General features: G+C 45.8%; 1 protein-coding gene across 1 annotated transcript in view; it reads right to left on the bottom strand.

Moving 5' to 3' along the window:
• Positions 1-392: 392 nt before the first annotated feature.
• LOC119176844 (luciferin 4-monooxygenase) overlaps positions 393-12,248 on the bottom strand; it is a 58,290-nt gene continuing 46,434 nt past the window's right edge. Inside the window, exons 6-9 of the mRNA XM_075876530.1 lie at positions 11,223-11,495; positions 4,399-4,476; positions 2,587-2,857; positions 393-568 (exon numbers count right to left, since the gene is read on the bottom strand). Coding sequence (XP_075732645.1) covers positions 393-568; positions 2,587-2,857; positions 4,399-4,476; positions 11,223-11,495 — 798 coding nt within the window. The remainder of the gene's footprint in view (positions 569-2,586; positions 2,858-4,398; positions 4,477-11,222; positions 11,496-12,248) is intronic.

Here is a 12,248-nt window from a genome sequence, read left to right on the forward strand (position 1 = left end):
TATATATATATATATATATATATATATATATATATATATATATATATATATATATATATATATATATATATATATATATATACGTGTGTGTGTGTGTTGCATGACTAATATACTCCACAAGTGCAGGCTCACCATTTTTTTACCATTCGTCCAGACTGTTCAACTGTTAGTCCCACTGGAGAACATTCTACAAGGACAAACATTTAAACCAAGTGGAGTAAGTGCTAGGGAGTAATAGTTGAACCTTGCAGTTGCTCCCGCAGTTAGTCCGAAATTGGCTCAAAATCTGTGGCAGCCCATTTAGTCCCCTAAAGGACCAATGGCATATCCCACTTTAGTCCTTTTTGGCTTAGAGTGTTCTTGCCCTCTGCGAACAACGCAGTGGTCGAGTTTTATTCGGTCTCGTTTGTGCAGAATAACAACACAGGCCAGTCCATCTTGCATTCCGCCGAAGTAGTGGCGCACATTTTACGAAGCCGCTGCTTGTCTATTTTTCCGCTGCCAGTGCGGGGCATCTGACCAAGGAATATAACGCCGCCGTGCAGATGCATGTGTTCCGGGAACCTCGCTGCAAATAAAAACAATCAAAAAGAGACTGAAGTTAAATAGCAACCGGTACTTGTACGCATATTTATCTGAAAGTGTCTTCAGATGAGACTGCTCAGCCATCATTCTGTTGGAAACCCAAAGTACGTACCCGAAACATAATTTTATTTGGACAACGGTCAGTGACCTGTTTAATAAAAGCAAAGCTCTAGCTCAAGTGAATGTGTATTTCGCCATCTACATCTTCATCACGAATACCATCTGCCCCCCTTGATCGTGTTGCACGGGACGATCACAGAAGAATAAAACTTTGTAAAAGATGCATGCCAGACTCCCTGACCACGGCTGTAGTATCTTGTAGAATTTCGTTGCCAGGTTTTTCTTTCAATAGGTAAATTTACCCCCCCCCCCCCCCTTCACGCTGATTCCTTCTATTTTAAAGATTTTGGGGTCATTTTGCGGCTACAGCATTCCCACGGGTGCGATTGACGTGAAAAACAAGCAAGTGATCAACATAAAGATGTTTGATCACCCTGCTCACCCTGTGTTCTATAGATAGATATGTGCCAGTGAAAGCGCGCGAGAACAGCCGACGATCGCGTCTCAAGCGTGGATGAATCTCTCTGGGCGTCCTAATTTCGTTGTGTGACAGGCCCATCATGGTCACAATGGGGGGGGGGGGGGGGTGTTACTCTTGCTGCTAGGGGTGTAGCCAAGAAGTGCATACCGAGCACGCTAGAGTTACTGTATATGCTTCCTACGGGATTTGATTTGTGGGGTATAACGTCCTAAAACCACCATATGATTATGAGAGACGCCGTAGTGAAGGGCTCCGGAAATTTCGACCACCTGGGGTTCTTTAACGTGCACCCAAATCTGGGTACACGGGCCTACAACATTTCCGCCTCCATCGGAAATGCAGCCGCCACAGCCGGGATTTGATCCCGTGGCCTGCGGGTCAGCAGCCGAGTACCTTAGCCACTAGACCACCGTGGCGGGGCGCTCCCTACGGGATATGATACCTGAAGGTAGCATATAAAGTAACTCTAAAGCACGTGTCCCTCCCCCCTCCCCCTCCCCCGAATTTTTTTTTTGCCATGGCATCGAGAGCAAAAAGTGACCATTTCAATGGAATGGGGCGGCCTCCCCGAAATCAAGGAGGTGGAAAGCAGCACTCACCTCGTTCCTAAAATCAAAACAGTGAAAAACAGTGCTCACCTTATTCCTTTCTCCTCCCTTTTTCGTTCATCGGAGCTGTGGCCCCAGTTCAATGGCCAAAACACAGTATGAACCGACTAGCCCAGCAGCAAGGACTCCTGATATCAGCAGCCGAGCCAGAAATATTCGATAATGCGTGAAGAGACGCGGGGGGGGGGGTAGCAGTGCTCCGATTTGTTGTTTTAATGCTTGTGCCGGCGTTTTCATGTGTTCGCGTACATGTACGCATACGAAATGTAAAAAAAAAAATTCTTGGTGGGGAGGAGGGGTGCACAACCCGCACCACTTCCCTGTCTACTCCACTGCAGATAACTGGTGGCGAGAGTAATATAATGTACACCAAGAGATGGGAAACGCAGCCAATGATTTCATAACGTTAGATAAAGAAATGAAATTAATCAGCAGGAACAAAATAAAATCAGCTCGCACAATAAACAGCTAAGTGAACATCATTGTCTGAGACATTTATACTGCAGTGAGCGTAAAAGTACGATAATGATGATGATGAGAGCACCGACAATGATTTACGCAGGCAGTGCGTTGCGCATTATCTACACCTAAATGACTATGTCCAGCCACCGAGTAACAAGACGCACAGAAAAAACAAAACAAGGACGCCTCTTTTACCCTGTTGCTTCATTTGTATTGTGTTCCACTCAGTAGTTGAGTAATTAATGCTATAAGCACTCGATAGCACTGTAACATATGTTATGCTCAAAAGAATCGAACTACGAACATTTCCCGAGGCCACCTGAATGCTTGGTCTGCTGCTGTGACTCACCGTGCTCAAAACAGCGAAAGTGATGATTGGCGAACGCTTACCGGCGATCATCTCCTGCAGACGCCGAGCTTCTTTGGTGGTAGCGTCAGCACAATTCTTCAGTACAACCACGGCCACAGCTGACTCGCCATAAACTTCATGCGGCCGACCAACCACGGCTGCGTCGACCACTCCGGCGCAGGCGAGGAGAGCTTCTTCCAGTTCCGCCGTGGCCACGTGTGTGCCGCCACACTTTACCAGGTTTTTGAGGCGCTCCAACAAGAAGAACTGACCGCGTTCGTCGTAGTAGCCGAGATCTCCTACACGCTTGTACTCACACAGGCACGAAGGATCACACATGACCAAAAAGGAAAGAAGAAGAACGATTTCAGACATTTATATGCACAAGCACACACGCATTAATAAAGTAACCATCGACTTTGAATATAAAGACAGCAGTTTCGGCTTATAGGTTGCCAGCCAAGTAAAAGTCGGGGGAAGCGATGCATTGCAATGCATTGTATTGCACATCATGGGAAGCACGAATGCGAGGCATACGCGTTGGTGGCAGCTACCTTGTGGCGAAATATTTCAATAGCGTCCAGAACTACAAGTGCTATTGCATCGACCAACCATACTCTGCTTCATGCTTAACTGTCATAGCTATTAATGGTGCCTCTTGTATAGTATTTATATGCTTACTCACCATGAATGTTTGATACAGAAGAGCTTTCGTGTTTTGTTACCTTTGTTGACAGTTTTTTTATTCTTCCTATTTTTGGTACTGTTACTAATCATCAGGGGATCGGAGCGATATTTGGAGATAGCTCGAATAACGACGGTGTCCTGCGATGACTTCTGCAGCTGTATTGCCACGCGCACTTATTGCTTTATTGTGGTGCAATAATGCCTCAACGACACAAAAAATAAAAAAAAAACACCACTCGGCGCCAGCCGCCATGCAATGTTTCAAGATCTACGCAAATTTCTCCGACCGTTCTGTTACGATTACGCGCAAATACCGGCTGCGGCGGTCACTTTTCGATGAGGGCGAAATGATAGAGGCGTATGTACTTAGATTCAGGTGCACAATGAAAGAACACAAGGTCGTCAAAATTTCTGGAGCCCTTCACTACTGCGTCTTTCACAATCACATTGTTTTGCACGCCAAACCTCAAAAATTATTGTTAAGAATACGCACAGTATGCGACTACTCTTTAGTTTATTTGGGAGCTTACGTAAGCACCAGCGATAACTTTAGAAGGTGCGATCACTGATGTATAAAACAAGATGCGCTACACCGTCGATCAGCTCACCGACGGTCGACAACGTTTATTGTGGCTGTCAGTGTACCACGTACTTTGCTTGTATTTGGAGTTATTTAGTTTTCTGGTCACAAGTTAGCCAAATAAAAAGCTTTGTATCCGCCATAGTGACTGCCGCCTTCTTAAGTCACCACCACGTGACAACGCACCAAGTGTGAGGCATTTCTTGGGGCCACATGTTCTCTCATTGAAAAGATATGTTCACTTAGTTTTCCAATCGTAATAAATTGGAAGAATTAAAACAACTTACGGGCTACCACACTAGATATAGGCACGTTTTGCTGCGCTAAACTTGCATTGGGAATAGGGTAGTGACCGGTGCCAACACGGTTGGATGAACTGAAAGGCGGAGGGGCTGGCACAAGCTTTGAGGGGGGGGGGGTGCTCGCCCCTACGGTCCCCCACTCTGGATCCACCACTGTGGCATGGCTTTCGAGATGGTGGGCGCCGTGTTTGGCCCCGGCCGTCCCAATCACCACGCTCCCAAGCAAAACTCAACACATGACCTCCGATATGGGAGATGTGCGGTGGGACACGCCGCGCGCTTGCCATCTCGGAGGCCATCACCTGCATCACTTCGTGCGCCCGGCTACCACCAGAGGGCGCACTCACTGTGGACTTCGGAGGCTGACATGTGGAAAATGGGCATGATTAAGAAGTCCGCACTAGAGATCTATCGAACTTTTAAGCAAGAAATTGCCAAGGAAAGGATCTATGATAATACTCGGGGTAGTTCTCTACTGTTTGAGGCAAGGACGGGAGTACTGCGAACCAAGACATATCGGGCAAATACGAAGGGGTAGACACAGTATGCAGTGCGTGTGGAGAGGAAGAAGAAACTGCCGAACACTTGATAATGTTCTGTAAAGGGCTTCACCCTATAGTTCAGGATGATGGCGCAGAGTTTTTCAAAGCACTGGGTTTTAGGGACCGGGAGGGCAAAATAGACTTTAAGCAAGTAGACTTAACTAGAAGGAGGATATCTGATTGGTGGCTAAAGTCAAGGCACGAGTGAAAATTAAACTCTTCACTGCAAAGTACGAATCCTCAAACTCACTTTTTAAGGAAAAAAAATAAATATAGTTTTGGGTTCTTTAAGTATTACGGCTTAGTGGCGCTAGCCACCGCCCGATCTAAAGGGTACAGCCACATCCATCCATCCATCGGCGGCGGCGGAGAATGCGGCAGACAGCAGAGCGCACGGGATTCCAGCATGCGCATTCCCCCCCCCCCCCCCCCCCCACGTATGATCAAGATTCATTACCAGAATCTTCTGGCTGCATTGAAGACAAGTATTATTTTTGTTACTGCATTAATTTTGGTCCAAATTACGAAGAAAAGCATAAAAACTGCTCAATTTTCCTGACGTAATAATATGTGGTATTTGACGTCAGAAAAACCACCAAATAATTATTAGAGACGTCATGGTGGAGGACTCCGGAAATTTCGACCACCCGAGGTTCTTTAACGGGCACCAAAATCTGAGCACATGGGCCTACAGCATTTTTTGCGTCCACCTAAAATGCAGCCGCCGCAGCCAGGATTTGATCCCGCGACCTGCGGGTCAGCAGCCGAGTGCCTTAGCCACTCGACCACCACAGCGGGGCGAATTTTCATAATATAGGCCATTGTAAGGAGATATCAAATCGCCTGTGGCAGTATTAGTTTTTTTCCATTATGGTACGTTTCGTATCGGTGCTAAATACCTTGATTTGAGAAATATACATCAATTCTAGCATTACTTTCTGGAAACGGTTTATGGGTGAAAACTGTTCTCGTCGTTGAACCATATTGCACTTCTATCGCGACACGCCATTTCACTATTTTATCCCATACGGATATCTATGAGGCAGACAACCAAAGCTCAGTTACGCTGCGGATAACCGAGCGTCCTGGTCGTGTCAATGAAGTAAGGTGATAAATAATTTTGCAGAAATATTGTAGAAGGCTTCGATTAGCCGGTCTAATTTTACTCCACATATATTTCAAAGAGATAGTGCTTGAGTTGTCATCGTCTCATTTTTGGTCATTTGTATTTTGATTATGTTTTAGTAGCACAATGGCAATACTAGTATCGTGTTCGTTTACTGTCCTCTGACCACATTTAAATCAAAGGGTCGCACATGTAGCAGAATGGTGTCTTTATGAAGAAGAGAAAGTATTCGAAGACTAACCCCCGTATTCTAGAACGTCCCTTCACTCAATGCTTCACCTTCACTCGAGAAAGCTGATGGGAGAGCCATCTCTAGGCACGGCAAGTCACTGCATATCACCGACAATCTGCTGCCACTCTCGAGCAGCGCAGCTTCATTTTCAGCCGAACAGTGGCGCAGTGCTCAACTTTGTCAAGTGAAGGGCAAAAGTCGAGTCGAGGAGCGTTTGTGAATACGGGAGTAAGACTCCTGACAAACTAAAAAATGAAAATTGTAGCTGCTAGGTATACCACTCAATGTGTCATATCAGGTACACCAAACTCTGAACGCATGTTGATTTTTTTTTGAATAAGCAAAAGATTTTGTAGTTCGTTCTTACGTTGCCCCGCGTATCCATTGAAAACAGTAATACTCAGAGAGCAAATTGGAGACCATAAGGGACCAAAACGTGCCTGTGACCAGCCCGTAGTCGTCGCAGGACTGACGACTTTTAGTCTAGATGCAATCTAGACGTAAGGCGGTGGACCACCTGATTCCTCCTCCCGGTTTCCTGCTTCTTCGGTGCGACGGGAGGTAGCTGGAAAGGGAAACTGGGGCAGCTTCGTGGGCGAGTGCGAAACGTGGTGCGCTGCCAGGTGTAATTACATCAGCGCGTATGCGAGAAATTCTGGAAATGGCCTTACAGTGAAAAACAGCGCTATAGTTTAGTGAAAGGAAAGAAAAAGGAACTCCTTGAATCGAGTGTAACCCGTGAGCGTAGAAGCGGCCCTCTTCTGACTTCGCTTGCGGATCGGGATCTCATCTTTTTTTTTCTTGGACAGTGCCCCCCGCATGCTACACAGCCCGCAAACTTCGAAGCATTGTAAGTTTTCATGACATATATATCTCTTGCACAAACATGGCAATTATAATATGGGTGCCACAAATCTACAGCAAAAAAAAAAACAAAGCCCATTTGAGAATACAAATGCCCCAGCATTGACTTTGCTCTCGTACACACTGATCCGAACTTTTATATATGAGCGCGAGGTTATATAAAAGTGCGAAATCATCTCTTTTTCTCGCCGCATGCAAGCTGCGCCAACAGCACGACAGCTTTTTCGATCCTATGAGGGAACACCACGGTACGGTGAAAAGAGCGGGCCATGCCTACCTCTGAAAATATATACGCTCTCTCCGTGTGATAGCCGGAGAGAGAAACACACCACACGCCTGCCATTTCGGAGGCCACCACTGCGGTGGTTTTGTTGCGGTGGTGCTCGGCTACTGAACTGAAAGGCGTGGATTTTATTCGGCCGTGCCGGTCGCACTGCGAGGGATTTAACGTGCGATGTGAGCGCACAATAATTCCAACCAACTAACTACAAACCCTATCTCAAAATGTTGTTAACCTATTAACCCCAACTATATGTAAATGCGGCAGACTCCTCGCACAACGAAAAAAAAAGCACATTATCTGCTCTGTTCTACATTGCAACTCTTCGCCGTCCTGACCTTGTGTAGTACTCTTCTTCCTTTCACATATATGACAGCTCTAGCCTTCAAAAATTCAACCTGTTAGAAGATTTAATGTTGCTGTCAGCATACCGGTTGTGTATTTTACTTATACAGGGTGTTTCTTTTTTTAACAATGCAGACATGTTTTATAAAAGTTCTGTGATAGCATAAGCCAGTGACAGTCTTCAGAGGCGAACTATACCTTGAGGCAAAAATATTTTGCCGCTCATTGAGTCCCATTGAAAATACTAATTTACAAACACCTGGTAATTTCATTGATTATTGACTTGAGGGTAATTGTTTTTATGACATTGTGGTCAGTTGCATCACAACTTATGAAAGTCTCATTTTTTTTTAGAAATACAAAAGTCTCAAGTACGAGGCATGCATCGTCGAATTTCAGGGCCCCGAAAGCGACGGGTGGCCGCTTTGCTTTGTCAGACTGAAACGGCCCGCGTGATGATAAATGATGAAATCGGCACGTCGTGGCAGTAATGACAGTAACTTGTCGGAGAAAAGGGCAAGTAATCTCACGTGCATCAATCTCTTGCAAATGACTTCTGCGGAATGCCGCAAGGTGGTGGAAGAGTTAGAGAAAAGCTAAAGCCAAATATCAAGAGGCTTTAGGAAAAAGCAGCTTTGTTTTTGCTCAGTCCTACAAACGGGTGATTGTTAATTTTCCTTTCCTAACATATATGTCTCGTTCGTGCTGTGCGCAAGAAAACTGCCACATCCGCCTTTTCTTTCCCCGCGCACAGTGTAATCCCCCGGAGCAGTCATTGTGGCGCTTTATCTTGAGACAAAATAAAGCCAAAGAGCGCTGTTTTTTTTTGTTCGTTCGGGTCAGTAAATTCGCTAAACCTGAACCTTTCGTTGTGCATATTTGGTGTTTTTACTTCCCTTATTTTGTAATGTCGTAGAGCCCCGTTTCCATTGCCACGTTTTGTTCTATAGGCTGGTTAACCTCCCTGCCGTTCTTTTCCCCCTGTTTTCCTTCCTTACTTCCTTGTAAATTTGTGAATACGTACCGGTTCGAAGCCAGCCTTCGCTATCAAGTACTTCTGCAGTTTCTGTTGGTTTGTTGAGGTAGCACTTCATCACGCTTGGAAGGCTGACGACGATCTCGCCGAGCCGTCGAGGTGGAAGCCGCTCGTTTGAATCCAGGTCCAAGACCTGCACATTTGCCAAACTGTCTGTCCTCCGCTACTTACCCAATATTCGCGGCGAGACTGGGCTATAGGTGGCCGCACCATCCCGCGAAAGTGTGGATAGGTGGTCGGCAGTGCGGATACAAATACACGCAGCGGCGCTTCGTTGCGTGTGGTCTGAGCCGATTGTCGGCAGATAAAATGCTTTGAATACAGTTTATTGTTAATATCTACGCTCTTCTCTACTGAATCGGTGCGCGACGCCTATGCAACGTTAACATTACCCGTGAGTTAAGCGCATTCTGCATTTTATAGGGATGCTCGCCCTGGGTGACTCTCTTCACGTTTTCGCACTAAATCACGCCTTTGCCGTGTTGTTTGTACGTGGTTAGCTTGTATTCCGCCCGTTATGCACTGGTGTAGCGTGACTGTACTACTTATTTACATTTTTGCCGTCTGAATACTACAAAAAAGAGACAAAGAAAGATCGTAGAAAGCCCGCATATCTGTGATTAGTTCAATACCACCATTTGCACCTTATACGCATATATGATCTTTTTTTTCTCTCATTCTCTTCATCATGAAATTTGGGACAGTCGATAAGTCTAGTCAGGAAAGCTTACTGGCTGACGGCGCTTTGCGCTACACTGCGTTTACCACGTACGTGTACGCACATGTTCTTGCACCAGTAAAATATAAAGATCTTATATAATAGTTCAACAGAAAGCTTTATTCGATGGATTACGTGCGTGACAGTGCTACAACAAAGGCCTGGTTAGTGGGAGAAGCATGTTTTTTTTTTCAGACAAAAAATGACCACTGCTTTCCGTCGGTCGTTAACAATGCCACACTAACGCTGAAGATATTGTAAAAAAACAAAGTTTTCACTGAAATCATACGACATTATATATAAGGCATGCCATCTGATATAGTTTTCAGCGTCTGAACTTTTTAAAGCGTTCTTAAATCTAAGCACACGGTTGTGCACAGTAAAACTGTTTTAACTACAGTTTAAGTACCGATATGTCATAGTTTCTGTGATAATAATATTTATATATAGTGGTACCACGGCCAGATAAACACAACTAGGGCTCCTCGCATGATCAATAAACTACAGTGCCATAATTGTACACCTATACCAACAACGCGCAAGTGCATGGGCCAGAGTTTGTTCTTTTTTATTTTTTTACAACCGAGTCGCTATAAAACGCTGCATTCACACACCATTTAATAGTCCTCATGTTTGGAAAGATGCCAAGAGCATTTTGAGATGTGCTTGAAACAGAAAACGGCACCCACTTTGAAATTATTCTGCTGAATGGAGGGTACGATGACTATAAACAGCACTCTGGAAAGTTGCACTCGCCAATCTTATTACAATGCATTAGCAGCCGAGCAAGACCAAATGATTTCATACGTCGTTTCAGGCATACGTAGAAACTGTTACACTCGCGCTTACATGACCAGACAAACCATACTTTGAGATTGTGCATGACGTACGCACACATAGAAACGCGACATGGCTAGCAGACGACGCACGGAGCAATCCACACTTCGCGACTTCGGCCAGTTGCCGCCAGGCGGCGACTCTGCTTGATCTCGCGGCAAATTGGCTCGCTTTTGAAACTGTTTATGGGCGACTATCCGTCGGAACAATTCTGCAATCACGCTTCACCATCACCTTCTGTTTGTCCAAGACCTAGTTTAATTCCATGCAGGCCACTCGGCCAATCGCATCCGATATCATATCATGGTCTGGCGCTACAGAAATGCGTGAAACAGTAGCAATGCCTTTTTTTTCACGGCCTGACCTACCTATTCATGACGAAGTGAAAACGATCATAATCATCATATTTTGCTGACAAATAATATGCTTCCCAATCGCGCGGTCAGCAATCACACACCTTCAGAAATACGAAGACTTTTGCCAGGAAGCTCAAAGCATGATGGTATACGCTCGTTAAACACGAGGTAGGTACTTGTCTAAATTATTCATGGGAGTTGCAGGAGCCTCGTAGGGCTCAAGTCACAATGTAAGCCTGGAATACATCTAAGTTTTTTCATTAGCATAGCTACTCAAGTGACAAGGGAGATATGGTTTTGTATGAGGTAATTTTTCTATGCATAAGTAACCTAGCGCAGCACATATCCCAGAAAACATATTATTTTTCGTAGGACTCACTCGTGTCACATCACACAAAATATTTGAAATCATCGTCGGCAGCCTAACTACGCAACTTTTGTTACGGCCTATAGATATCTTGCACGTGACGTCACAAACGCCCAACATGGCGGCTTTGGTGACGTACAGTGCAGTATAATCACATGGTGATTATTCTCCTTCACTATGATAACCACGTCGCTGGAAGATTATTGGGTATCCATGCATAAATGACAAAGGAACGCACGTAAGGGTTGACGTCACAAAGTTCACGTCCCGCCACGTTGGTGCTCCAACGTGGCTTTTTGGGTGAGCTGCAAGCCATATATTTGTTAAAGCATTGCCGGCTATTTCAGTCTTTGGATCATTCCACTTATTAGACGCCGACCAAAAGCGCTGATGGAGAGCACGCACCTTCATCTGCACCAGTGGCCCTGGATAGCCTAGAATGCCGGAGGCCAACTGTCCATCGAGGAAGCCGGCGACGACGCCACAGGCCTCGGTCAGCCCGTAGCACGACCCCAGCCAGGTGAGTGTGAAGGCTCGCTTAACAGTGGCGCGTATACTTGCCGGAAGGCCATAGCCTATCGAGACCACCTTGCGCAGTGACGGTACAACAGCGTGATTGCGAAGGGCGCAATCAGCTAGTTGATGCAGCAGCTGCGGCGTCGCTATAATGAAGGATACCTGCAGCGGACCAGAGCGTAACAGGATATTGAGAATGCCACATTTTTTTTTGCCTCATCGCTAAAGCCTCAAATATGATGAGCCGATAATTGTTGACTAGGTAAACCGGCAAGAACGATGTGGCCTAGCGGCAACCAACCGCGCCATACAACTGTCTATGTGAGTCGCATGTAGGCTATTGAATTAGGTCGACTGTACTGAAAACATTGGCAGGCTGTCAGCGCTCAAGGCAAGTAACTCATGAAAATGTGTAATATACAGCACACCTTACAAAAAGATATGCGTATACTAAACTTTGTGGCCATAGACCTTAGTGATTCAAGGAAATGTTGTAGGCCCGTGTGCTCAGATTTGGGTGCACGTTAAAGAACCCCAGGTGGTCGAAATTTCCGGAGCCCTCTACTACGGCGTCTCTCATAATCATATGGTGGTTTTGGGACGTTAAACCCCACATATCAATTGTCATTTTAGCGATTCAATCTGTCGCAACCTCATAAGCACACCTAAAAAGTGCAGGCACAGCCAGACCGGTAAAGGGCAAATTTGGGATAGGGAGGTGTGGGAATTGAGGCTAGCCCACTGCCATTGCGCGGGAATTTGCCGCCTATTTCTGCCGTCCTTATGTCCCGACATGACTGCCCTCCTTCGTGGTCGGTTGCGCTAGGGGAGCGGGGAGTGACGTTTAACACCTCTCACCCGGTAGCAGATGTCGACTGTAGCGCCGCGCGCGGAGTCTCTAGGAACGTTTCGCGC

This window comes from Rhipicephalus microplus, chromosome X, assembly GCF_043290135.1.
Source record: "Rhipicephalus microplus isolate Deutch F79 chromosome X, USDA_Rmic, whole genome shotgun sequence".
In the NCBI taxonomy this organism is placed as follows: domain Eukaryota; kingdom Metazoa; phylum Arthropoda; class Arachnida; order Ixodida; family Ixodidae; genus Rhipicephalus; species Rhipicephalus microplus.